General features: G+C 39.1%; 1 protein-coding gene across 2 annotated transcripts; it reads right to left on the reverse strand.

The window, feature by feature from the left end:
- Nucleotides 1-611: 611 nt before the first annotated feature.
- On the reverse strand, nt 612-26,741 carry lrguk (leucine-rich repeats and guanylate kinase domain containing). Of its 2 annotated transcripts, XM_017493704.3 has the most exons (20): nt 24,868-26,740; nt 23,345-23,443; nt 21,515-21,596; nt 21,162-21,262; nt 20,546-20,627; nt 19,042-19,166; nt 15,517-15,660; nt 15,327-15,407; nt 14,017-14,103; nt 12,716-12,822; nt 11,860-11,979; nt 11,647-11,743; nt 9,975-10,088; nt 8,185-8,386; nt 7,832-7,951; nt 6,358-6,464; nt 6,128-6,216; nt 4,321-4,389; nt 3,505-3,662; nt 612-1,755 (listed from the first exon to the last, which is right to left on the reverse strand). In XM_017493704.3, the coding sequence occupies exons 1-20, from the start codon at nt 25,027-25,029 to the stop codon at nt 1,553-1,555; spliced, it is 2,349 nt and encodes a 782-aa protein (XP_017349193.1). In that variant the 5' UTR covers nt 25,030-26,740; the 3' UTR covers nt 612-1,552. The 2 variants fall into 2 exon arrangements, with proteins under 2 accessions (XP_017349193.1, XP_047018243.1); XM_047162287.2 differs by lacking the exon at nt 4,321-4,389 and having other exon boundaries at nt 24,868-26,741.
- Between the last annotated feature and the right edge of the window lie 929 nt (nt 26,742-27,670).

Below are 27,670 nucleotides of genomic sequence, written 5' to 3' on the forward strand. Positions count from 1 at the left end.
GAACAAAATATCAGACAGGTATCTCAAGGTGATGCTCAAGGTTTCAGCATCAGTATCTATAAAGAAAAAGTGTGCTATCTTTAATAATAAATTTAAAATGTTGGAGAATTTAAGCATGCTTGGATATGTTCACATTTTGTTTTGCTGCAGCGTTATGCTAAAATGATTTAAATGATGGGTTTTCCCCCGCACATCAATCTATACTGCATACTGCATAATGACAAAGTACAAACCAGATTTGTGATAAATTTGCAAACTTATTAAAAAGAAAAAACTGAAAAATCACACTGACATAAGTATTCAGACCCTTTGCTATGACACTTGAAATGTAGCTCAGGTGCATCCCATTTGTCTGGATCATCTTTGAGATGTTCCTACACTTTGACTGGAGTCCACCTGTGGCAAATTCAACTGATTGGATATGATTTGGAAAGGCACACACCTGTCTATAGAAGGTCTAACAGCTGAAAATGCACATCAGAGCAAAAACCAAAGGAACTGCCTGCAGAGCTCAGAGATAGTATTGTGTCGAGGCACAAATCTGGGGAAGGCTACAAAAATTATTATATATATATATATATATATATATATATATATATATATATATATATATATATATATATATATATATATATATATATATATATATACACACACACACACATACCTACAGTACAGTGCAATGTCTTAGGCACGTGCAAAGAAATACTGTACAGCAAAGATGCCTCAAACATAATGACATAAACATAATTTTCTTCAAATGAAATGAAATGTTTCTACATTTAAAAATATACTATACAGAACAGCAAAGAGAAATAAATTAAACAAAGTCAATGTTTGGTGTGTCGACCCTTTGCTTCGAAAATAATGTATTAGTAGTCTCAGGTAGAATTAGTGCAGTTTTATACGGAAATGAGCTGTAAGGTTTATTGAGCATCTTACAGAACCAGACACGGTTCTTCTGGAGACTTTGACTGTCGCACTTTCATCTTATTTTTGCAGCAAAACCCAGCAGCCTTCATTCATTTTTTTTTGTCTGAAAAGTGTCTCTTACCATTTAATACTCTGCTTCCTTCAATGACTTACAAACATTTTTCTGTAACATTTCATTTTGTGCTGGAAAACGAATGTTTGGGAATCTAACATGTTTTTTGTACTGACACGATAATGTAGAAGTCATAAAATAAAAATCTGCAACAGAGTTCGTACTAAAGCACAGTACTGTGTGCGTATATATATATACATACATATATATACATACATATACACACACATACATACATATATTACATTATATGTATCTTCATTGTGGACCATACAATGACCTTTATATCAAAATCATTTATTCATTTATTTTCACATTGGTATTATTTAGTGTAATAACATTATTTCTAAGACTGCATGAAAATGGAAACATTCTTAGAGATTGGTCACGTCATTGATCTATAGTTAGCCTTCGGGCTCTTCAGGACATCAGAAAGGGAAGATGTTTTGCTTTTAGGATTTACATGACTACTCTCGGTATGATCTGCCTACGGATGAGCACGAGGGTTTAACTCTGATCATCCACCTGTCCTGCCTGCTCTGTCTCCTGGTGCTTAGATCCGAATTCAGCGGCCTTGCGTCCCATCGGGATGGGGGGAAGAATGGGTTTGGCCTTGGAGCCTGGACGTCCCGGAGAGGAGACAACAGTCGGGGACGCTTGCTCTGGAGCTGAGAGTGACGAATCTGGGCTCAGACCTGGCTCCATGTGATCTACAAGGAAAGAACACTCATACAGTAGGGTCCAAAACTAATGTAGTGTACTACCAAGACCTGACTTTATTTCATCACCTAAAAAAACAAACGAATACATGACACTTTAAACAATGTCATCCTTCATGAATATAATTATAAATAGAGCATATAGTAATGTCAAAATGTTTGCGATAATTTGATTTCAATAATATAAAACATGCATTTAGAAAGTGATATATTTTGATTATTAATATTTATACCACAGCGCTGTTGGATTCTGGATTCTGATTGGCTGACAAACGTTCTGAGGTGTGCAATCATTTTTTAGTAAATGCATAGCAAAAGTAGTTCCAGTCAGGTTTTGACCGCATTACAGTTCCATATCACTTCGCCGAGTTAACGCTGTAACTGTGAAACTATTCAACACCTTTCTTTTCCGTTACGTGACGTGTCAGTACGCCCCGGTACTTGCACACTCTTTTGCTACATACTCAAAAGTATGCACTTTTTCCTTCACAAAAACAGTACACACTTTTATTGCGTAATAGAAGTAGACGAATTGAGAGACTTGTATGGCGGACGCTCTGCATATAGAGATTTTAAAATGTCTGTAATTGCTGATACAGTGTTTTATATATAAGTTTATATAGTTTATATATAAATATGTTAAGTTTTCTTTGAGGAGACTTTTATTTATCATTTATGGAAGGAGTCTCCATTGTGAAACTTTAACTAAGCCTTCAGTCGCAGAGAAGATTGCAGGACAGAGGAGTGTAAGCACTGATATTTCTCAGTAACATTAACTTCAAGAGAGAGAGAGAGAGAAAGAGAGAGAGAGAGAGAGAGAGAAACAGAGAGAGAGAGACAGAAAGAGAAACAGAGCAAGAGAGAGAGACAGAGGGACAGAGAAGGAGAGAGACAGAGAGACAGAGAAAGAGAGAAACAGAGCTAGAGAGAGAGAGACAGAGAAAGATATACAGAGCGAGAGAGACACAGAGAGAGAGGGAGAGAGAGAGACAGAGAGAGAGAGAGAGAAGGAGAGAGAGAGAGAGAGACACAGAGAGAGAGAGACAGAGAGAGAGAGGGAGAGAAAGAGATACAGAGCGAGAGAGACACAGAGAGAGACAGAGCGAGAGAGAGGGAGAGAGAGAGATACAGAGCTAGAGAGAGAAACACAGAGAGAAATAAAGAGAAAATGGTGAGGGAAAGACTGTTTATAGCTGCTGTAATGTAACGAACTTGTTTCCATGACATTAAACATACTTTTGTTGTTCTTTAATAAATAAAAATTGTAACTGTTGACAAATTGCTGTGGTATAATAGAAATAAAACACTTCTCTTATAGTGATGTGCGGTTATACTAAAACAGTCAACTTTAGGGTGAGGTTTTTTTAAATTATTATTATTTTTTTTATAACAGCACACCCCAAACTCTGATTCCTTACATATTATGTAAGATACAATTTATTCCCCCCCGCTGATTACTAATAATCCAGCAACTTTATCTTACTCCAAAAAGCTCACTTACTCGCAGTAAGTTTGAAAATTTGTTTAGGTCAGAATATGAAGTGGTGAAATAGAAAGAGCCCTAGGTAATGGCTGGACTTGATACTGTGGGTGTCAGGAACATGTTCTCTTAAAAGATGAAACACTGTCAGGAAGTTCATTTAATTCCTCTGTACCTATAAAAATAACCCAATGTCATTGATACTAAACTTAAAAACTTTGATTCTGAGAGGTCAACGGAGAGGTAAGTGTGGTCCTTGCCTTTGAGTGTTTCCAGGTTTTGCCCCAACAGGGAGACATCCAGAGGCTCCACCTTTGGCTCTGACCCTGCATCCAAGCCATCAGCTGGGCTTCCCATAGACAGTACCCCTGCTGAGCTGTGCATGGACAGGCCAGAGCTGGAGCAGGATTCCTCTGAGCTGAAACAGAGAACGAGGGGAAAATGAGAATGTATTGTACTCATTTGTAGACGTCTATAAATTTTATCTATCTGCTCTTAACTAAATAAGGAGTCTCCATGTATTCATTAGGGGGACGTTTTCGCCCCCTGCAGTGTGTAAGGAACCCTCATGGCTATATTCACTTTTTTCCCAGTAACGAAAAGAAACAAAAGTTGCAGCATGCCGCTTTGGCAACTCATTAGGACTCCCAGGACAATTCTTAACAGACTACATTAGCACATGTTTAAATATCTTGGAGCTAGGCGTATTTCACACGTGTACCTGTGAGTTCTCGGCTTTTATGACCCCGAAGAGCAAATAAACATCGACAGCTATAAATCTGCATTTATGTATATTTCAGACACGTTCCATCCTTGCCCCATCTCCAAGCCCCGCCCCCCAAACACCCCAACCCCGCTTTAAAGAGCTAGCACGTTACCTCAGCTCTGCAGATTACGACTCTCAGCATGTATGAATAAAAACAGGTGCAAAATGACAGAAAATTGCAGGAAAAATATTAAATAAATGTGGGTGGGCAAGTATTAAAAATATACTCTAAATCTAAAGCTTTGGAGGTAAACAGGATGAGGGCAGGTCACAGGTTAGAGGTCATCGGGTCATACTGTGTGCTGTGTACCTGCTGTCCTCATTATGTTCAGCAGACTGAGAATGAGGCGTCAGTAAAGATGGAGCTGTGTGAACATATCTGCAACATGCAAACACACACACACATATATATAAACAAAAAATAATTTGGGACAGCACACTGAATTGTTCATGCTGTCTTGATTGATCCATCCCCATAATGTTATATAAAAATCATTTTTAATATTGCTATATGGCTATTTATTTGGAAATTTCCCGTCACGTTTCAGAAAATCCTCATTACATTCGGTGCAAATATCTCCAGGCTCCATATTTAACACACAAAAGAAGTCAAACAACACACTGTACTACAACAGACGCCGTAATAGCGGGAAACTGCAGCGGCTGACTTCACCGTACAAAGCATATCTAATGATTCAACCTTTTCTTGTACGGTCGTCACCTTCTTTTGCCTCTTGGGAGCACTTTCAGAAGCATTTCGCTTCGGACCCGTGATCGCTGACGATGTTTAATTGCACTTTAAAGATGCAAAACGTTGAGACAAATGTGAGATACACCGCACACTGAGAGACAAAACAGGTGAGTGAGGCAGGCTTGTACCGAGACAAACAGCATGGCGTCCCCAAACAGAGTTCGTATCCGCAGACCTTTAGCGCACTGAAACTTTTTACAAAATGTAACTTTTTATAATGAATTTGTGTATCCACGACCGCTCAGTTTACACACACTCATTCTTTATCTTACATTTTTTCCCCACATTTTAGAATAACTATGGGAATTATGTTGTGATAAAAAATCCAAAATAAATCTAAATAATTTAATACTTTAGCATCTTGAAAGTAAACATGCTTTTTGCCGAGAATATTCCAGAAATGTATTCTTGGCGTTTTCTGGACCGATTTCTTGAGGAATTTCCCTGAGATGTTTTTAAACAGTATTAAAGGAGTTCACACCGACGCTGGACTCTTATCGGCTGCTTTTCGGGATATTTCGCTCCGAGTCGTCCGTTTAAAAAATATTTTTTTGTAAGTAAAATGAAAAACGAATACGATTACAAACATTTTATCACATACCTTCAGATCAAAAGCTTTTTTAGATCATGAGAAACATTTCAGTCGAGTGTCCACAAACTTTTGACCGGTAGTGTAAATACATACGTCCATGATTAATCACACAAATTGTGTTCCCTTAGGAGAACCCCAAGTGGCCCATAAAGTCAAGTCAGGTCAGAGGATCCTCTCTCTCTCTCTCTCTCTTTTTTTTTTTTTTTTTAAATTTCGATGGAAATCACACCCCATCATTATTAAAGATGCACTATATGACCAAAGGTTTGTGGATAGCTTTGGAAATAATTAAATTAATAAAGAATGAGTCTCTAGTGTAAAGAATTTAGTGGTCCAAACTTTTGACCAGTAGTGTATGTTGGGAAATTGAAGTGTCGCAAAATGTATGCTTAACGCTACAAATAAAGAAATGCCATTGAAATCTTATTTCTTTCGGAGTGAGAAGATAGATCTCGGAAAAGACGGTAATGGTACCGGCTACGTTAGCGTCAAATAAAATAACTTCAGGAAACAAAATGGAAAATAGAATATAGACGGTGTCTTTAAAAGCTCGTTTATTTCCATAGATGCTTTATTCCTCGAATCCACAGCATATCCTTGGAACACTGGAATATATGGAACACACACACACACACACAAACTCAAACATACCTGTATGCACAGAAATATCACGTGTCTTTTCCCAGTTATCCGTAGCCACCAATTCTTAAACATGTTAATGCCAGGTTATGGCAGAATGAGCCAATATTTACATTTTCTACTGTAATACTGTACCTTTTAAAGAGCTGTGTGTAGGCCCTGGGAATCTTACCCACCAGGGCTTCTCGAACCATCTGCTGTCTCCTATGGATAGAAGCCAGTTCCTACAACACACGCGCAGAGAGCCAATCCCTTCAAGCACTGAACATTTATCCAGATATCCTGATTTCCAAAGCATTTCTCTTTTTGCAGCATGTACTCATTCATCATTTTTCTTTAGCTTTTGTTTATTCTCTCTCACTCACTGCTGAGGTTTTCTGCCTGGCTTGGACTTTGCTGTAGTAATTTTGGCTGAAGGAATCTGTGAGGATGGCGTCTAGCTTCTTGGCTGCTGTAGACCCACCACCCTCATCTGAAACACACACACACACACACACACACACGTATTCATTTACAAGATCAAAAAGGGGAAAACAACATCTGGGAAACTAACCTATGAGTGAGTTTTTTGTAGAAACATTGCTGCGATTAATTATTTAACCAGCTGTTAATGCTGGTTTCCTTTTAACTTTGGAAAGAGATTTTGTCTGGAACAGCGTCTTATACTGGGAAAATGTAGCTTCCATAATGTCTGCTAAATGAATGTAAGAATTTAATAAACGTATACCACAGTGTATCGGACGTTCCACAACATCAAACCACAAAGTAAAAAGTGCATGTTGTTCGTTATATACACCGATATACAGCCATAACATTAAAACCACTGACAGGTGACGTGAATAACATTGATTATCTTCTTACACCGGCACCTGTCGAGGGGTGGGGTAAATTTATTACGCAGCAAGCGATCAGTCAGTTCTCGAAGTTGACGTGTTGGAAGCAGGAAAAATGGGCAAGCGTAAGAATCTCAGAGACTTGGACAAGGGAAAGATTGTGATGGCTAGATGACTGGGTCAGAGCATCTCTAAGACTTGTGTGGTGTTCACGACATGCAGTGGTTAGTACCTACCAAAAGTGGTCCAAGGAGGACATCACGGAGACAAGGTCAAGGGCACAGAAGGCTTAGAAGAGCTACAGATGAGCTACTATAGCACAAATTGCTGAAAAAGTTAATACTGGCTATGACGGAAAGCTGTCAGAACACACAGTTCATCACAGTTGGTTGCGTAGCTACAGACCGGTCAGAGTGCCCATGCTGACCCCCTGTCCACCGGTGAAAGACCTACAATGGGCACGTGAGCATCAGAACTAGACCATGGAGCAATGGAAGAAGGTGGTCTGGTCTGATGAATCATGTTTTCTTTTACATCATGTGGACGGCCGGTGCGTGTGCGTCACTTACCTAGGTAAGAATGGTGCACCAGGACGCACTATGGGAAGAAAGCAAGCCGGCGGAGGCAGTGTGATGCTCTGGGTAATGTTCTGCTGGGAAACCTTGGGTCCTGGCACGTGGATGTTACTTTGACATGTACTACCTACCTAAACATTGTTGCAGACCAACTACACCCCTCCATGGCAACGGTGTTCTCTAATACCATTGGTCTCTTTCAGCAGGATAACACTCCCCGTCACACTGCAAAAACTGTTCAGGAACGGTTTGAGCAACACGACAAAGAGTACTGAAAGATTCTTAATTAAATAGTTTTTTATGGCTTAGATCTGAGATCACAATTATTCCTCATGATTCTGTTTTGATTTTATATGCAGCAATATAAACTGCAAGAAATAGTAAAAAAAATAAATAAATAAAAAAAACTGATTGAAATCGCTGAGTTTTACCTGTGGTGGCATTTTGAGGTGTAACTCTGCTGCTCCGCCCACCTTCTTTCTCCTGCTCCTCCAGACCCAGGTACTCTTTTATAAGCTGCCTCAGAGCCCTGTAAGCCTCTTTGCGATCATCTACACATACACATATATAGCATACATAAACAGCTTCATTAGAAGGCAGTAAGTGACGTCGAAGAAGCTGCTTTACTGAAAGTCTTTTGTATGGGAAGAACGTTTTGTTCAGTGGCTCAGAGAAATCAAGAGAACCACACTCTCACAGAACGGTTGCACGCATTTAATTATGCGTATACCCATTCCTAATAAATGTAATATCAAATCAAATTTCAAACAGTAACGATCCCCACCACAAAGGATCACGCTGTCAAAGAAGCCGGGCCGCTCTCTGTTGATTTTGGCGTAGAAGTCGATCCGTGACACGGCTTTCTCTATCTGGCCCTCAGTGTAGAAGCCTCGGGCCTTCATGTGTGAAATGTAGTCTTCGGTTCTAGTCGGGATCAGCAGGACGTATCTGGGTTCGAAGTGTGAGGTTTTCAGACTAAACACGCCCTGTGGACAGGAAGAAGAGACACAATTAAAAGTCTTACAATCTACATTTATGCTGAAAAAAATTAACCCTACTGAACGTAACTTTTCAAGAAACGAGCAAAAATAAACTGAAAACAGTGAACTCAAAAAATTAGCATGATCTTCAAATAAACAGCGGTCTTTCTTAACAGTTTTCTAAGCTTCATTTTCACCAATCATGGTTGATGAATGCGCTGCCAGAGTTTTCGTTTACCGCAAGTTTACGTTCGATATTCTGGCAAAAATCTCACGGATGGACGCGGCTTAACAGCAAGTTACTCTCATTGGCTAGTGAGATTTGGATCGACAGTTCGAGTGTCCAGCTGAGGAGGAGGAGGATGATGATGATGATGATGACGCTCCGTGCAGTTCCTGAGAGCACATCTCGGAAAAACAGCTGTATGAGTCGTACCCAAACCTCAAATAATAATTACGATCTAATATACTGACTAAGTAAGTAAGTCATTTCCACTACAAACACTATAACGACACAGAGAACAGCATCTCACAAGCCAATAAGAGTAAATCGCTCTTAAGCCCCACCCACACGACAGGTTTGGTCCAGAATGGCGAACGTCAACTTTGAAAGCGTAAAAACTCTTGTCATTGTTTTCAGTTTCAGAGAGTTTTACTTCTTTCTCCATGTAGAGTTTTGCTCGTTTCTTGAAAAGTTATGTTCAATACCTGTAGCACACAGTGAATTGCCTTTTCTAACGTTTATAATGTTTTTATTATCATTAATAAATATTAGACTTGCTTTATAATTAAGTAGCACATGTTTTTTTTTTATAACGAACAGCTATGAAGAAATTATCCCACGGTGCTTTTGAATTCTCAAATCTGATTGGTCAGAAGGTGTTGATTAATTTCCTATAACAGCTGCTCGTTCTAATATGTTTATAATATGTAATACGTTCTAATATGTTATCATTTCTATAGTGACAACTCATTCGCAATGGGCTAAACACATAACCTAAGACCTAATTAATTAAAACCTAATCAATAAAAAAAACAAAGAATTGAACAATTGAACAAAGAAAACTTTGTGTAATGGTTGATATGGTGAAGCTTTCTGTTAGGAGACGTGTGTTTAACAAATGCGTGATGCAGTTCGTGGTTTCTCAGTAACATGACAAGTTTTCGTCATGTTTCGTCGACTTATGAACTTCTGAGAGAGAAAAAAGCACGAACGGCTGTTGGGAAATCACTGTGGTATGAGAGGAATAAAACATAATAATACATGGTGTTATGGTAATTCTAGCATATTGTATAGCTTTATTATTGCAAAAATGCTTACAAGGAAACATTACCAACTTCACACAAACTTCATGAAAAAATAAGCCCAAAAATAAAATCGGCAATAAATCAATGAGCGTCAACAAAAAACAAACAGCGTACTGTTCTTGTCTTCATGGTGTGTCTACTTCTCACGTGTGACAACAGGAGTGTTTGATTTCTCACAGATATGCGTCTACCATGGAAACGGTACAATGTTTTCCTAAGCAGAAGCTGTCTCTAAGAGAAACACCAGCAAAATGAACACCGTCCTGCCGTCTAACCCGTACCGTACCTCCAGCTCCATATGAACACAGCAGGCGAGCCCCTCCCTGGCCATGCTCTCGATGGCCTCTCGAGACAAGCCGTACCAGTGCCCTCCATACTGTGTCGTCTGCACAAATTTACCCTAAAAGAGAAACGGGGTCAGACTCTAAAACACTGTAAGCATGCTTTATGCCTCAAATTCATCTGCTAAACAGATCATGTCTTGGATGTTCTAAAGGAAGAAGCCCTGAACACATTTTCACACCGCTAACCTTTGACCCTGTCGACAAGCATCTGGATATGGTGAACAATCTGACTGTGAAACCTTTTCTCTATCTTTTTTTTTTTTTTATGAGAGAGGACAATGCTGAGAGGTTCATTCTCATTCTCCGGATGATTTGGCATTAAAACACAAATACGGATTACAACTGTATGCTAATCCTCTTTATTATTTCACTTTAACAGACCCTGAAACGAGCATTAGCTGAGCTCGGGAGAGTTTTCCGATTGAGATTAATTTGCTGAATACCAGCTGGCTGCGTGCACATCTGTGCCTGAGCGATACGAGGCCAGGCTGGTCTGTAATACTCACCTGAGATTTTCTCCTCTGTCTTTGTTACATATGCTTACGATCACACTTCAAAGGAGCGCAGCACTAAATCGACCTGCGACCTCTATTTATCAAACCCGCTGGACTTTATAAAAGGAGGCTTTAACAGGCAAAGCTTTACGTTACCGAAAGGCCGGAGAAACAGATCATGTACGACATTCTGCCCGTCATCTCTTTCAAACATTTAGCAAGACATCTCTTTTACGACACCAGTTCAAAGCAGGCATGAACGCCGTTGTCTCGTCCTAGCATCACAACAAGATTACAGTTGAACAAGATCAAAGATCAATATTTTAAACTAGCGATGCATTAATGTCATTTTTCAGACTGAGTATGAGCACATGTAGTTTGGTACTCATCGATACTGATTGCGTATTCTACTTAGTATTAATCAACCAGGGATGTCACAGAACACATTATTTATTACTTAGCTACCTCTATATGTTTTAGAGCAACATACGCTTCCATCCAGATTCCCATCCCATCTTTACTTCTCAGAGACTCTGCCTCTCTAAAATACTCTTTTTATACCAAATCATATTACTGACCTGTTGCCAATTACCCTAATTAGTTGCGAAATGTTCCTCCAGCTGTTTTTTTTTACTAACACTTACTTTTCCAGCCTCTTGTTGCCCCCGTCCCAACTTTTTTGAGACGTGTCGTGGCCATCAATTCAAAATGACCTTATTTTTTTCCTTAAAATGGTACATTTCCTCAGTTTAAACATTTGACTTGTTTACTATGTTCTACTGTGAATAACATATGGGCTTATGAGACTTGCAAATCAATGCGTTCTGTTTTTACTTACATTTATTTACATTTAACACAGCGTCCCAACTTTTTTGGAACTGGGGTCGTAATAAGGACAGTATGCTAGCTCTCTGGAATATTCTGACTCAAGCATCTTGTGCCAAACTCGACTTTCACTGCTATCTCCCTAAATATTTTTAAAACGGTTGTCACTCGATTATGTTACTCTGATATTTTTCGTCATTGCCTAAACATGAATTCACATGGGCAGACTTAGAGTAATATTTAAGAAATATTAGTATGCTAAACGACAGAATTATCCTCCAAATTCGAGACGTACCATACGAATCATGTTTTGAAATTCTTCATTCTGGACAAAGTGGTAGTCACAGCCATCTTCCTCCCCAAAGTAGGGCTCCCTGGTGGTGTGGCAAGTCCTACAACACACACAGCATGTATGATTCCTAGTTGTAAGATCGTTTCTCATTAGTTGTGTGAAATATTTTTATAGCATACAGGAGATGTAAAACATCCAGAGACAACAAGAACTTACCCATAACCAAAGTATTCACTATATTCATGGCACAGCTTATGGGCCAGCTCCCGCTTTCCACATGCCTGTGGCCCTGTCAGGACCAGCATGGGGTATGGCGTGTCCAGACTGGGCAGGGTGCTGGACGTTAAACAGATGTAATTCAGTAGAAAATCAACTTTAAAGTAGGGTTTCTTCATTTTAAACTAAATCTACTTCAAACAATTTCCCACACGGATCAAGACACTTTGAGACTACAGTTCTGTATAGTTTCTCCCCATAGTAGTCACAGATCCCCCATTGTGTCCCGGTTCCCATGGCAATTTTAATTCTGTCTCCTCCTGTCATTGGTTTAATTCCCAAATGTCTACACCTATTCTGCGTTTAGTCCACAATTAGTTTGCCTACTTATACCCTGGTGTGTTTGCGATTCAAAGTCTCGTTGTTCGTTAATATCAATTCCGAGCCAAATTTCTCTAGTCCCATGTTCTTCCTAGTTTCTTGGTGTTTTCTGGTTTTGACCCATGGCCGCATTATCCTTATTGAACCCTGTCTACCTGTGACCCCTGTAATGAATTCCGTTTTTTTTGTTTGTTTGGTTTTTTTTTTTTTTTTTTTTTTGGGGGGGGGGGGGGGGGGGGTAAATTTGCCCTCATAAATATCCCACAGATAGTGCTCTGTTTTATAACTGCAGTGGTGTACTGTACCTATAACCATTTTAAATCTTTTTAAGGAAAACTTGCAAAGACTGAAATGTAAATAATATCCCAATGAGCATAAAGATGGAGGAAGTAGACTCTTCGCCATACGTAACGAGAGATTGCCTTTTGGAAGCCATAGAAAAGGGGGATTTTAATATTAATTCAGCCAATAACACCTGTCAAAGATGCCTTGCGGCTGCATGTGCTGGTACATCATGTGGATCATGTGATCTCTGGCTGCCACCACCTCTAGAGACGGATCGTACTTGTTGACAGCCGAAACCTAAAATCAAGAAATAGAGGCTAACCAAAAGCCATGAGCCAAGCAAAACAACCCATAATCGTTTACAGAGATCCCTGTTCATTATTTCTTATAGATTTTAAGGTATAAAGGAACCTTATAGACCCATTTGGTGTTTGTAAACAAAAACAGTTATAACACACAAAACTTGGTTGAAAAAGGCCCAAATAGCCTAGCAATGTGACGCTACTTGCTTATAATCTGATTGAAGAATCCATCAAGAATTTCATTTAGAAATCGGACTGACATTAGCTAAAATGTTACGCACTTATTATTATGTACTAGCACGAACAGACAGGGTGTGCTTATTTGGTGGCCTGGCGTCATGTCAGTGGTTAAATGATGCTAAGTGGTGGCTTAAGCCTGCGATTCATATGCCATATACACTCACCGTCCATTTTAATAGGGACACCTGTATGCTTACTTGCTCATTTATGCAGTTATCCAATCAGCCAATCATGTGGAAGCAGCACAATGCATAAAATCATCTAGATATAAGTCAAGAGCTTCAGTTAACGTTCACATCAAGCATCAGAATGAAGAAAACTTGTGACGTCTATGTGACGCTATGTGTGATGGTTGTTGGTGCCAGATGGGCTGGTTTGGGTATTTCAGAAACGGCTGATCTCCTAGGATGTTTCTAGAGTTTACACAGAACGGTACGAAAAACAAAAAATATCCTGTGTTAGCTAACTAAAAAGCCCAGCCTGTTAAATTCGTAGTTGCCTACTTGACTGATATGATCGTTAGCTAATTAGCTGAGACGAATTCATCGCTGCAAAGACGGAGCCCCTTGGAACAACTCTCTCTCCTAATGGCCTGTAAGCCCAACCATCTTTTGTTGGCTTGGAAAACTGTCTGATTTGATGGTTTGCGGTAAAAGAGAACGTGTTTCAATTCTGACATGCACCATGTATGGTATAATGTGACATTTTAGACAATAAATAGGGATCCTGCTATGTTTTTGCAACCAGGATGTCCGGCTGATCACTCTATCACACAGGGGTCAATAATCGCAATCTTAAATTTAAATTTAAAAAATGGTAAAATTGTATTTCGGTAAAGCGTTTTAAAGCAATCGATGAACTGTCAATATTAGTCACCTGACCAATATGATCAATCAAAGAACACAAACATTACGGGAGGGTATAGATATATACTGTATACTAGAATGACCTTTTCCTCAACAGTCACAGGCCTCTCATCCATGACAGTAAGGTGATTAAGAATGAAGATCACTGCCAGTCTGTAGTCAGGTTGTTCCTGCAGCAGACAAGACATAAAATGAGTATTAAAATAACCACTAAAACTGATGAAGGACTAGAGGACAATACAGAAACAAAAAATGAGCTATAATCTCTAACTGTACACTTATAAAGCCTAACATGGTATGTGTCTCGAATAAAGCAGGAAGTATGAATACATAACACACAAAAATATTTCAGCAACATCATTGTGCCTGATACATTTATACAAGCACAATACACAGTTTCATGTCATGACAGTCACTGCTGTACTAACAGTGGTTCTATGATACTTATTTGCCATTTGATGCATGAGGCAAAAAGTCAGTGGCCTGATAATAAGGGGATTAATCAGAGACGCAACCAAGAGACAAAAGGTCTGAATAGATCCGCTGCTCAGATGAGAGAAGCTGTTCACAGGACAATCGTAGCTCCACAATTCTAAACAGACATGTTGAAGATTTAGAAAACATGTGGGAAAATGTTATCTGGTCTGACAGAGCATTTTGACTTTAGAACAAAGCTCTGAGTTTGGTGGAAACACAACAATGCTCATCACCCTGAGAACACCATGACCACAGTGAAGCATGGTGGTGGTATGAGACACAGTCTGTGTTTAGGTCTAGGCTTAAAACGTATTTGTTTACTCAAGCCTACCCTGACTAGACTTTCTATTATACTAATTCCCAGTCCTAATAATCTTTTCTCTCCCTCTCTCCTTCTGCCGAGCCACACACGATTTTATGGAGATACTAGAGATCCAGATCCTTTCTGCCTCTGGATGGAGCTCAAATCTTCTCCAATTCCAGATTGCTGGGACAACGGCTGCTCCTAAGGCCATACAGACTTCATATAAGTCAATAATGAACTTTTTCACATTATCTGTTGTTACCCAGATGAGGATGGGTTCCCTTCTGAGTCTGGTTCCTCTCAAGGTTTCTTCCTTTTAAAACATCTTAGGGAGTTTTTCCTCGCAACAGTCGCCACTCAGTGGCTTGCTCAGTTGGGATAAATTCGCACCTTTAATATCTGTATACCATGTTGATATTTCTGTAAAGCTGCTTTGAGACAATGTCTATTGTAAAAAGCGCTATACAAATAAAATTGAATTGGTAGCATCATGAAAAGCTACACCTTTGGAGACTTGATTTTCTGATTAATCCCCTCGTTATCAGACCACTGACTTTTTGTCGACGACCTCCTCTGAGTCGCAGTTGTGCATCAAGAAAGAATATAACTTACTTGTATTGGGTTTCTCTTCAGATTCAGTTCTCTCAGTAGCAGAAGGTATTGCACATACGTACACTCTTTGATCTCACCAATCTAACATTTATTTAAAAAAAAAAAACACATGAAAGAAGCTCTTTTTATCAGGTAACTGACAGGCACACATATGCTATTAGAAGATCGTTTTCATTTAAAACCTAATTACCATATTGCTTTCAAGATTGATGTTTCCCAGGAGATGGAGGTCCTGAAGACCAGACAGGCTTTGAATTCTGTTAGAAGACAAGTCCAGGATTTGCAGACTCTGGAGTGTTTGTAAATTCTCGATCCTCTTTATAAGATTCCCCTTCTGTACATAGAAAGGATCACCTCAAATCAAGGTGGGGTCTAAAAACTAACATGGAATAAATATATGATTATATGTACAGTGTACTAGTTTGGTGCAGATAGAAGTGGGTGCATCATGTAACATCAAAACAATCCAGGGCAAAATCAACCAAAACACAGTAATATATAGTGTACAGCGGTGTGTCAAAGTTTGTGAACCCTTTAGAATTTTCTACATTCCTGCATAAATGTGACCTGAAACTTCATCAGATTTTCACACAAGTCATAAAAGTAGATAAAGAGAACTCGATTAAACAAATTAGATAAAAATATTGTACTTGGTCATTTATTTATTGAGGGAAATGATCCAATATGACATATCTGTGAGTGAGTATGTGAACGTTTGCTTTCAGTATCTGGTGTGATCCTCTTGTGCAGCAATAACTGTAAATAAACGTTTGGGGTAACTGTTGATCAGTCCTGCACGTCGGCTTGGAGGAGTTTTATCCCGTTCCTCAGTACAGAACAGCTTCGACGCTGGAATGTTGGTGGGTTTCCTCACATGAACTGCTTGCTTCAGGTTCTTCTACAACATTTCCATTGGATTAAGGTCAGGACTTTGACTTGGCCGTTCCAAAACATTAACTTTATTCTTCTTTAAGCATTCTTTGATAGAACGACTCGTGTGTTTAGCTGCATGACCCACTTTCTCAGTTCAGTTCACGCACAGATGTCCTGATATTTTCCTATAAAATCTGCTGTATAATTCAGCTGACCATGCTGACAATGCTGACCCCCCGTCCATCACCGAAAGCACCTACAATGGGCACGTGAGAATCAGAACTGGACCATGGAGCAATGGAGGAAGGTAGCATGGTCTGATGAATCACGTTTTCTTTTACATCATGTGGACGCCTGGTGCGTGTGTCGCTTACCTGGGGAAGAGATAGCACCAGGATGCACTATAGGAAGAAAGCAAGCCGGCGGAGGCAGTGTGATGCTCTGGGTAATGTTCTGCTGGAAAACCTTGGGTCCTGGCATTCATGTGGATGTTATTTTGACACGTACTACCTACCTAAACACTGTTGCAGACCAAGTACACCCCTTCATGTCAACGGCGTTCTCTAATAGCAGTGGCCTCTTTCAGCAGGATAATGCGTCCTGACACACTGCAGAAACTGTTCAGGAACGGTTTGAGGAACACGACAAAGAGTTCAAGGTGTTGACACGGCCTCCAAATTCCCCAGATCTCAATCTGATCCAGCGTCTGTGGGATGTCTTTTGGAGACATTGGCTTGTGGATGAAATGACACAAAAGCACATTTGACAAGTGTCTTCTTAGCTCAACTCAATTTTTCTGCTGTATGTTTAAGTAGGTTAATGTCAGTTCTCGTGAAGGGGTTACATAGGTGCCGTGTACACTTCTGCACACTGACCTTCAGTAAAGTGCTCCCAGTTCTTCTCAGACAATGCCAGGGTGAATTGTTAGCGTTTCCTGTATCATATCCAGTGAACAGCTGGTACGACATGCTAGTAATTCAGGGGCTTTCCAAACCTGTCAATGACCCTCTCTCCTCCTGTCATCCCAGTCCCCAGCCCTCCTATGGCAGCTCTGAGCCATTTTGCCAAAAGCAGCCCTTATGCCCTACCCTTCACGAGCCCTGCCTGGCAGAGAAGTGCAGATAGTGGGGTAGACACTGACCACAAGGCAGCACGGATGCACCGGTGCCAGGGTGTGATGAGGTGAGAGAGAAGTTACCTGACAGGAGCACGCTGCTCAGTGTTTCACTGTAGCACAGAGGCCAAGAGGTTCAGCGTGTCACTGTGTGTGTGTTTGTGTGCTATTGAATGCAGTCCAGATTCGCTCATACCAGCAGCTGTGCCCCAGAGGGGAAACGGAAGGCAGAGAGCACGACGATGAAGGATCACTTTGAGTAAGGACACCACAAACACCCTTCAGAGATGTGGCGGAGGGTCTGGGGGCACATCAACATGCCATATGGTGGGCTTCAACATGAGGCTCCATTTTCTCACTTTTCAACATAAAAAAGTCCCAAAATAAAACACTGCTGTCAGCTGTATCAAAAGCGAAACGGTGTGGAGAGCTGCATTATGAACCGAAATACACAGAGTAGGATAGTCTTTCTGAAACAGTGGACACAGAGACAGTGAAGTGAGCGCGGAACAAACAAGAAGCAGAGAAGGTGTCCGGTTTCGAAGGGAAAACGAAGGTTTGAACAGCATGTCGCAGTGAACAGTCTGAAATATCAGTCACACTGCCTCTTCCTGTGACAGTGCAGCTATGTTTAGTGACAAAAAAAGCAGCACACTCTCCGACCGAAGCTATACTGAATGTCCGGCTTGCAAAACTGAAAACAACATATCAGACGATTAGCTTACAAACTTACGCTGTTGTTGCTTTCTATTAAAATCACTTCCACTCGGGATGAATCCTACCTTTCAGTGTGGAAATCCACTATTTAAGCTTGTTGTTATGGTTACAGTCCAACAAAGTGTCTCAAATATAACTAGAAGAACTTTAAATTATAACTGAATTATTTCAAAAAACAAAGAATGGAGAAAAAAAAAGATATATACTGGTATGAATATTATATATATATATATATATATATATATATATATATATATATATATATATATATATATATATATATAAATAAAAATATAAAAATATAATGAAATTATATTATACCGTGATATATAAAACAATACTGTGATCATTTTAAGGTATAGAGTGATATAATTTTGGCTGTTCCTAAACAATATCATTGCTTTAACACAGTATAAGCTCTCACAACGTACTGTATTTCACACAGTGGCTCAAATAACCGCGCAGGCTTGGCAAGATATTATTTACTGCTCTCAGTCTGGCATTTCATTTCTAACTCATTGTGCTCAACTGCACAGCAATAAGCTATTCAATATCTGAAATGTTGCCAATTTGAAAATGTTGGTCATGGCCTACAAATACTGGCCTTTCATTTTGACTAAACTACGCACAGTGAAATAGTTAGAATGACTGAACTGAGAAATGCGAACCATTATGTAATTATAACCCCATTTCTCCATGGACATCTACGATCATGTGCTTACTGTGCGGCTTTATTTACTCAAATTAACCGTCTGGTTTGTTTACGTGACCTTGCAGATGACCTTGTTGACGACTCCAGCGTCCCTCTCACCGACTACGCGACCATCCAACTAATGTAGTGCGAATCTTAAGCTAAAAACTGTTTAACTGTGTCCCACAAACACCACATTCAATGCTATTTTCTAGAAAATCTTTTCATGATATAGGGTCCATGCCAACTCCGTCTGCAGCCAGACGGAGTCTGGGCTCTTTAAGTTTGGATCAGGGACCTGTTGAGAGAACAGATTTTACCAGGCAGAGCTGTCGGAGTGGAAGATTTCTGAGGCCACTAATACGCAAGATCTTGTTGTGCTCCATGCTGAGGTGAGTCAGTCTGCTGCACTTCTCCAGCCCTCGGATTTCGCTAATGGAGTTATCTAGGCAGGGAGGAACTTGATCAAGGTAACAACTGGAGAGAATGATTTATACTGAGAGATGACACTGCTTCATGGGGTAGTAATTTTACGCAGTTTTAACAGTCGGGACAGAGGCCGGGTTCACGCCTGGTATTAATTCATGCATCATTTCCACTGGAGGAAGATTGGTGCTCACATTTATTATGTCAGTCCTCTGCTGCATGTGTTTTCAGGCAGAAATGTCTGGAGAATGTACCAGAACTTCTGCTAAGCCACATATATTTGCTTTCACAAAGTAATGTTAAAATAACGAAATACGTTTAATCTCCTATACTAATTTGTTTCTCGTCACTTTTATGACTATTTTCTGCGATTTTTCATGGCACAGAAGCTTTCTGCGGATGAAGTGAAATCGACTGTATCCAGTGTTTCTCTGCATCAGCCTGGTGACCTTCTCCTCCTGAAGGAGGAAATATCTGTGCAGACAGAGACCTACGTTAGGTGTGCAGCTGCGAACGTACTTTGTCTAACGTATGTATTTTTACCACGTGATATCACCTCAAGTAAGGAGTCGTGTTAAGTCCAGTCTGACAACATGACGTAACTAAAATATGTCGTGCTGAAATTTACGTTTTGGGCTTAAAATAAACTTTTTAAAAAACATTTAATATAAAAATATGACACTATTAATTAATTTATATTAAGGTCTCTTTAATAGTATTTCTTTCAAATGTCTTAACACAAACTGAGTCATAATGTAGCAGATGAGTGCTGGGTCAGCTTATCCTTCAAACCCTGTGTAGTACTGAAGATGAAAAACCCTCAGGTGTGTAAGTCTGTGCAAGTCTGAACACACTATACTTTTTTGAACATGGTATATTTTACCTACAACCAAAAATCCACTCTAAATACGTCCGCAGAAGGTTTTGTTGTTGCTAATGTTGTCAGTGGAAGACATTTCTAACACACTGCTTCAACTATATAAGACCTATATACATATCTGTGGTTTTAAACAAACTCCTGAGTTGAGTTAACTCATATTAAATGAATAGGTCTTGAAACAATTCAAATAAAAGAATGTAAAAAGAGCAAAAGCTTATTTTAATTATTCTTTTAAAACTATATATTACATGAATCAATGCAAGTATTAAAAATGGTGCGTGATATTTACTTTACTAAAAAGACGTTAATTTTATACTACTGAACGGTTTTGTAAGGAATATATGGCTACTAATAGAGCAGCAGAATATATAAAAGAATGTTATAACAACTTGCTATAAGCGCATTTATTGGTGCAACTGTCTCTGGCATGAGGACACTTCTTCAGCGTGGTACTGTATTCGATAACGAGACAGTAATGATGAAGTGAGAAGAAATTGAGACTCAAAATAAAAGGATACAGTCTAGAATTAGCTTGCGAAGTGATGTATAGGCCGACAAATCCTTCATTGAAGAAATGTGGTTGTGAGAGAAATCCACTTCCTGCAGAAAGGATTGAAGATGGTGATTTATTACATGACCAATTTTAACATCTTTATGTAATTTAACACCACCATTTTACACCTCATATTAGTGCAAATGCCAGTCAAAGGTTTTGCTTTAACAATGTATTTTTGGGTTAAAGTAATGAGTTCATGTTAAATGTTAAATCATCTAAGTAAGACAGGGGTCTAAGTGAATTGAGAAACAAGTCTACTTATTTTATCAGAAATAACCTAGAAAGAAAAATCAGCTCTGGATGACGCTATTAAGGGACAGGTAGCACGTAAACATACGTACAACGTACTCGCGATTTACTTCATTAGTGGAACACCTGTACACCTGCACATTCATTGAGCACACTGAGGATTAAAGTCCTACATTTGTTCCTTGTTTAACTGCCAATAATGTGTACTGTTCTAAAACATATGAAACTCCACATGTTCAAGAACTTTTATGGCACAACAACCTTGAACTCATATAAGAACTGGCATTTCTCAAAAAAAGTTTCTCTTCCTGTCTAATCTAAGGTCTCACCTTGAGATTTTTAGGCGGTTGGAATCCAAAGAAGTCGGAGATTTCGTTGTGGGAAGCATCGAGGACGATAAGATACGGCATTTGGCTCACGCAGGATAAATCTACCAGTCACAAAACATTAAAACACAGAAAGCACAGGAGAGGGATGGATTAACAATCGTTACATACTGTGCTTTTATTTATTTATTTATTTATTTATTTAAATCCAGGTTTGCAAGGGCAAGGACGTTTATCCTGAGGATATAAATCACCTGCCTGACAAAACATTAATACAAGTGTAAAAAGTTCCATTTTTATCATCACTGTTTCTAAGATAGATCGATAAATAAAATAAATAAATAAAAGATTTGTACCTTTTATTTTGTTGTTGGGGATTTCGAGTTTTTGAAGATGGATATAATTGGACAAAATGGACACATTTTTCAAGCGTTTCCCCTAAAAAAAAAAAAAACAATTCAAAGAAATTCCAAAAGGGAAAAAAGCCACAGCTTTTATGTGAAGACAAATGCTTTTCCCTAATCTCATTTTCACCACCACTAGTAATTTTCACAATTTAAATGAACAAAAAATCAAAAAACAGATCAGTCAGATGGAAGAATAAGTACACCCCTACATTTATTACACCTATTACACCAAGATCAGACCGTCTGATGCAAAAAGAAGTCTTCAAGAACCCCAAAACTTCATCACAGGATCTGCTAGTAAGTCTTGCAACTGTAGGTGTCACAGTGCATGCTTCTACAATCAGAAAGAGATCGCACAAATTTGAGCTGCATGGGAGACGTGCCAGGAAAAAGCCTTTGCAAGACTACAGTTTGGCAATGAGCATATAGATAAAGACCAGGACTTTTGTAATAATGTGCTCTGGACAGACGAATCAAAGATGGAGTTGTTTGGTCACAGTAACAGCAGACATGTTTGGCACAGATCAAAGACAGCTTTTCAGGAGAAGCACCTCATACCAACTGTGACGGACGGTGGTGGAAATGTTACAGTTTGGGGTTGCTTCACTGCCTCAGGGACTGGACGGCTTGCAATCATTGATTCCACTATGAATTCTGTATCATATCAAAAAGTGCTTGAAGATAATGTGAGGCCATCTGTCCGAAAGTTGAAGTTTGAACCGAAGGTGGACCTTTCACCAGGATAATGATCCTTTATTTAACAAACATTTTTTTTGTGATAAATCTGTGTTGTGTTTGCAATTGTTTGATATCCATAAGAGCAGAGGGTTTTTGTGAATTAAACAATAAAGGCAATTTTTCACAGCCTTCTTTGCTCATATTTATTTTTTGACAGTACAAACTAAAATGTTTATGGACTCGTCTTCTGCTTTCTTCTGTGATGGATTTCTGAGTGAAACAGCATGTTTGTGTGAAAAAGTTCTCATTCCAAAATAAACATTAAATCACAATGCAGAGGCTAAAGTTCATGTTCGCCCCTGCTAGCACTTTTACAGCAGTGAATGTTTTTATTTATTTATTTTTGTAATGTTGCCTCTGACTCTACAATGGTTATTTTATTTTGAGTTGTGTTACTCCACTTAAGGCGAGGGATGGTGGTGCAACGGGTAGCGTCCGAGCCCCGGTTCAATCCTGAGCTCATGTTACTGACTGTGTGGATGTTCACATGGGTTTACTCCAGGTTCTTTGGTTTCCTCCCACCTCCTAAAAATTTGCCAGTGCTAAAAACATGCCTGGGATAGTACTCTGGATCCAGACCACAATAAACTATTTAAATTGAGGGCTCCATGTAATTTTATATGTGACAGAACAAATTAATAAAACCCTAACATCTGATTCAAATCTTATGTTAGCTCTGATTGAAACCTTGCCATGGGATTCATTCTGACTATCCACCATGATGCACCTGAATAAATAAAACAGACACAACTCTACTCCTAAGATTAATGTTTTTCTTTTTCTTATAAGTGAATGCTAGCATAAAACCCTCCCTTTTAGGAGCTATTTTTCTTGGGAACATTTTCCACAGTCTGTTTATTACGCAGCCGATATGATTTCACCTTCACTATGAATCCCTAACTGAAATTTCAATGAGTTTAATCACGGATTAGGTAACGGTTTAAATACGGTCTTGATTCTTTTAAAACAAGGTTTAAAGTCGATTAATAGATAAACCTTGATATGATATAATCAAAGTGTGTGTGTGTGAGTGTGTCTCACAGGTAGAGAGAGAGACAGGTAGACATGCAGTAGTCCTGTAGCCGAGCGGCCCAGATTGGAGAGATGTTTAGACACGTCTTCTTCTGTCAGTTCACCATTCTTCATTCCAAAAAGAAATATATATATATATATATATATATATATATATATATATATATATATATATATATATATATATATATATATTAGTAACAGTAGTAGTGGTGGTACTAGAAATATACTACTACCACCATTACTACTACTACTACTAATAATAATAATAATAATAACAACAACAGACATAACATTTAAATCAAACAATGCAGTAAATATTTACCTACTTATCAAGTGTAGGCAGGAATTCAGTAATCTAGTTAGTGCCAAGCTGCATCAACCTTACACTAACACTAGTAGTGGTTGTTGAAATAACTAGTGGAGGTAGTAGTAGTAGTAGTATTGGTAATAGAAATTAATAGTGAAGGTAGTAGTGGTGGGGGTAGTAGACATTAGTAGTGGTGGTAGCAGAAATTAGCAGTGGTGGTAGATGTGGTAGTTGTGGTGGTAGTAGAAAGTAGTAGTAGTTGTGGTGGTAGTAGAAAGTAGTAGTCGTTGTGGTAGTAGTGGTAGTTGTGGTGGTAGTAGTGGTAGTTGTGGTGGTAGAAGAAAGTAGTAGTAGTTGTGGTGGTAGTAGAAAGTAGTAGTAGTTGTTGTGGTAGAAAGCAGTAGTCGTTGTGGTAGTAGAAAGTAGTAGTAGTTGTGGTGGTAGTAGAAAGTAGTAGTAGTTGTTGTGGTAGAAAGCAGTAGTCGTTGTGGTAGTAGAAAGTAGTAGTAGTTGTGGTGGTAGTAGAAAGTAGTAGTAGTTGTGGTAGTAGTGGTAGTTGTGGTGGTAGTAGAAAGTAGTAGTCGTTGTGGTGGTAGTAGAAAGTAGTAGTAGTTGTGGTGGTAGTTGTGGTGGTAGTAGAAAGTAGTAGTAGTTGTGGTGGTAGTAGAAAGTAGTAGTAGTTGTTGTGGTAGAAAGCAGTAGTCGTTGTGGTAGTAGAAAGTAGTAGTAGTTGTGGTGGTAGTAGAAAGTAGTAGTAGTTGTGGTAGTAGTGGTAGTTGTGGTGGTAGTAGAAAGTAGTAGTCGTTGTGGTGGTAGTAGAAAGTAGTAGTAGTTGTGGTGGTAGTTGTGGTGGTAGTAGAAAGTAGTAGTAGTTGTGGTGGTAGTAGAAAGTAGTAGTAGTTGTGGTAGTAGTGGTAGTTGTGGTGGTAGTAGCAGTAGTAATAACAGTGGTGATGGTAAAGGTGGGGGTATAGTGGTGGTAGTGGTAGAAAAATATTACTACTACTACTACTACTAATAATAATAATAATAATAATAATAATAATAATAATAATAATTAACATTTAAATCAATCAGTCAACCAATCAATCAATAAGCAGTAAATATTTACTTATCAAGTGTAGGTAATAATTCAGTAATCTAGTTAGATCCAGGCTGCAGCAACCTTACTCTAAATACTGCAAACATCATATTAAAAGTAGAATTGTGTAAAATGTTGTACCTCCATGTCTTTTTGCTCCTCTTCACTCTCTTTCTCCTCAGCCTGAGGACTTTCTGCATCGAATGTTGTGTTTCTGTCGTCTTGGCCGCGTGACTCAGGGGGATTTCCGGTTGTTTGGCAGGTTAAAACAGCATTAGACGCCTGCTGAACCGATACAGGCATTTTGTTTATTAAACTTGGTTTATTTCTTCTTTTTCTTCTTCAAAAAAGTTTTCCACCACTAAAAGCGCAGTTCTGACAAGAAATGGACGCTAGCGCTAATGCTAATCGAGAGACAGAGAGAGACTCAAGGTTGCGCGCGAAGCCGTTGCTTAGTAACCGTACTGAGAGGCGTGAGGTTAGGAAGTGAGAGCTCGCGCGACATGTATTGTACTGTACATACACACATCCAATCTGTAACATCTTTTAACCATTTACTATGGCTTTAAATTCAATATATGTTAAATATTGTCTTTTGATTATATTATTCATTAACTTAAACTTCATTATTCGTTAACTTAAACCTCAAACTCAAAGTTTGAATTCGTATCTTGACACACACCAGATGGGTTTTAGTGTGTGTGAGTGTGTATTGAATGAAAATAAAATGAGATTAACTGATAAATAAGAAAACATATACACTAATAAATTATTAATAATAATAATAATTATATAATAGTATATTGGTAATTTTATCTGTAATCATTTATTCACCATGTTACATACCATCATTTATTAATATTAATATAGACTTTCTCTGTATTTTTTTTTTCATTTTTCATATTTGTTCATTGCTTTCTCTTTATTTCCCTTTATGATGTATATTCCTTCATTCATTCATTCATTCATTCATTCATCTCCAGTAACCACTTTATCCTGATCAGGGTTGAGGTGGCTCCGGTGTTCATCCTGGGAACACTGGGAATGAGGCAGGAAAACACCCTGAATGAGATGCTAATCCTAATATGTTTAGGTCCTCCTTGTGCCACGGAAACAGCTCTGACCCGACAAACTAAATATGAACTTCACAAGACCTCTGAAGGTGTGCTGTGGTATCTGGCACAAAGATGTTAGCAGCCGATCCTTTAAGTCCTGTAAGTTTGTGAGGAGGGGCCTCCATGGATCAGACTTGTTTGTCCAGAACGTCCCACAGATGCTGGATCGGATTGAGATGTGAGGAATTTGGAGGCCGAGTCAACTTCAACTCTTTGTCATGTTCCTCAAATCGTTCCTGAACAGTTTTTTATCCTGCTGAAAGAGCCCACAGCTATTAGGGAATACTGTTGCCATGAAGGGGTGTACACCAACATCCCCATGAGATTAGATCACGCTCACTCTACATAATTCAAACTAGTAGATTAGATACTTGTTTAAATTAAATTAAGCAATATACTCATATTTTTATGAGATATTTAAAATTTTTAATATAAACTGTACTTCATATTTTCTCTTAAATCTGACTCACCACATATTCCCTTTCTTTCAGTTTGGAAGCAAAGCACATTTGCCTCACGCTTCCAGGGTTGGGGGGTCGATTCCTGCCGCTACCCTGTGTGCGGCGTTTATATGTTCTCGCCGTGCTGCGAGGGTCCCAGTCCAAACACATGCATGGTAGGCTAATTGGCATGTCCAAAGTGTCCGTAGTGTATGAATGGGTGTGTGAATGTGTATGTGATTGTGCCCTGCGATGAATTGGCACCCTGTCCAGGATGTACCCCGCCTTGTGCCCCATGCTCCCTGGGATAGGCTCCAGGTTCCCCGTGACCGTGCAGGATAAGTGCTATAGAAGATGTGCTTAGCACCACTAATGGTGCTATGGATAAATGGATAAAGCCAATGTTAGTTGGCTTTAGGATGGATGGATGGATAAAGCCAATGTTAGTTGGCTTTAGGATGGATGGATGGATGGATGGATAAAGCCAATGTTAGTTGGCTTTAGGATGGATGGATGGATGGATAAAGCCAATGTTAGTTGGCTTTAGGATGGATGGATGGATGGATGGATAAAGCCAATGTTAGTTGGCTTTAGGATGGATGGATGGATGGATGGATGGATAAAGCCAATGTTAGTTGGCTTTAGGATGGATGGGTGGATGGATGGATAAAGCCAATGTTAGTTGGCTTTAGGATGGATGGATGGATATATGGATAAAGCCAATGTTAGTTGGCTTTAGGATGGATGGATGGATAAAGCCAATGTTAGTTGCCTTTAGGATGGATGGATGGATGGATGGATAAAGCCAATGTTAGTTGGCTTTAGGATGGATGGATGGATGGATGGATGGATAAAGCCAATGTTAGTTGGCTTTAGGATGGATGGATGGATGGATGGATAAAGCCAATGTTAGTTGGCTTTAGGATGGATGGATGGATGAAGCCAATGTTAGTTGGCTTTAGGAATGTGATCACAATTAGGTCAGTAGAAACACAGCATCTCAGCCAAGTACGTCAAATAAAGTGGTGATTTAGTGTAGTGATTTTAACATGGAGCCTAATAAGGTGGTGATTTATTCCTAACCAGAAGACTGCCAGAGGCGGTGCTAAGCACAGTGAACAATCCCCGATCACTGTCTACCTGCTCACAGAACACAGTCTGTCCTCCTTATATTTATATTATTGTAAATGTACAACAATCATAATAAGCAATTTAGAAGAATTCGAATTAAATAGCAAAATGATTATCCATTATTTAAAATCAAGATGAAATGAATGTGATATAAATTAAGCATTACTTTAATACGAACACCTGTACATCTACACATTCATGCAATTATCTAATCAGCCAATTGTGTGGCAGCAGTGCAATGCATAAAATCATGCAGAT

Source organism: Ictalurus punctatus, chromosome 19, assembly GCF_001660625.3.
Source record: "Ictalurus punctatus breed USDA103 chromosome 19, Coco_2.0, whole genome shotgun sequence".
Taxonomy (NCBI): Eukaryota; Metazoa; Chordata; class Actinopteri; order Siluriformes; family Ictaluridae; genus Ictalurus; species Ictalurus punctatus.

Coding starts and splice junctions, on each gene's coding strand:
- lrguk (XM_017493704.3), bottom strand. CDS start 25,029: ATGCCTGTATCGGTTCAGCAGGCGTCTAATGCTGTTTTAACCTGCCAA. Junction 15,661..19,041: donor CACTCCGACAGCTCTGCCTG/GTAAAATCTGTT, acceptor TTCTATGTACAG/AAGGGGAATCTTATAAAGAG. Junction 6,465..7,831: donor ACCTCAAAATGCCACCACAG/GTAAAACTCAGC, acceptor TGTGTGTTTCAG/ATGAGGGTGGTGGGTCTACA.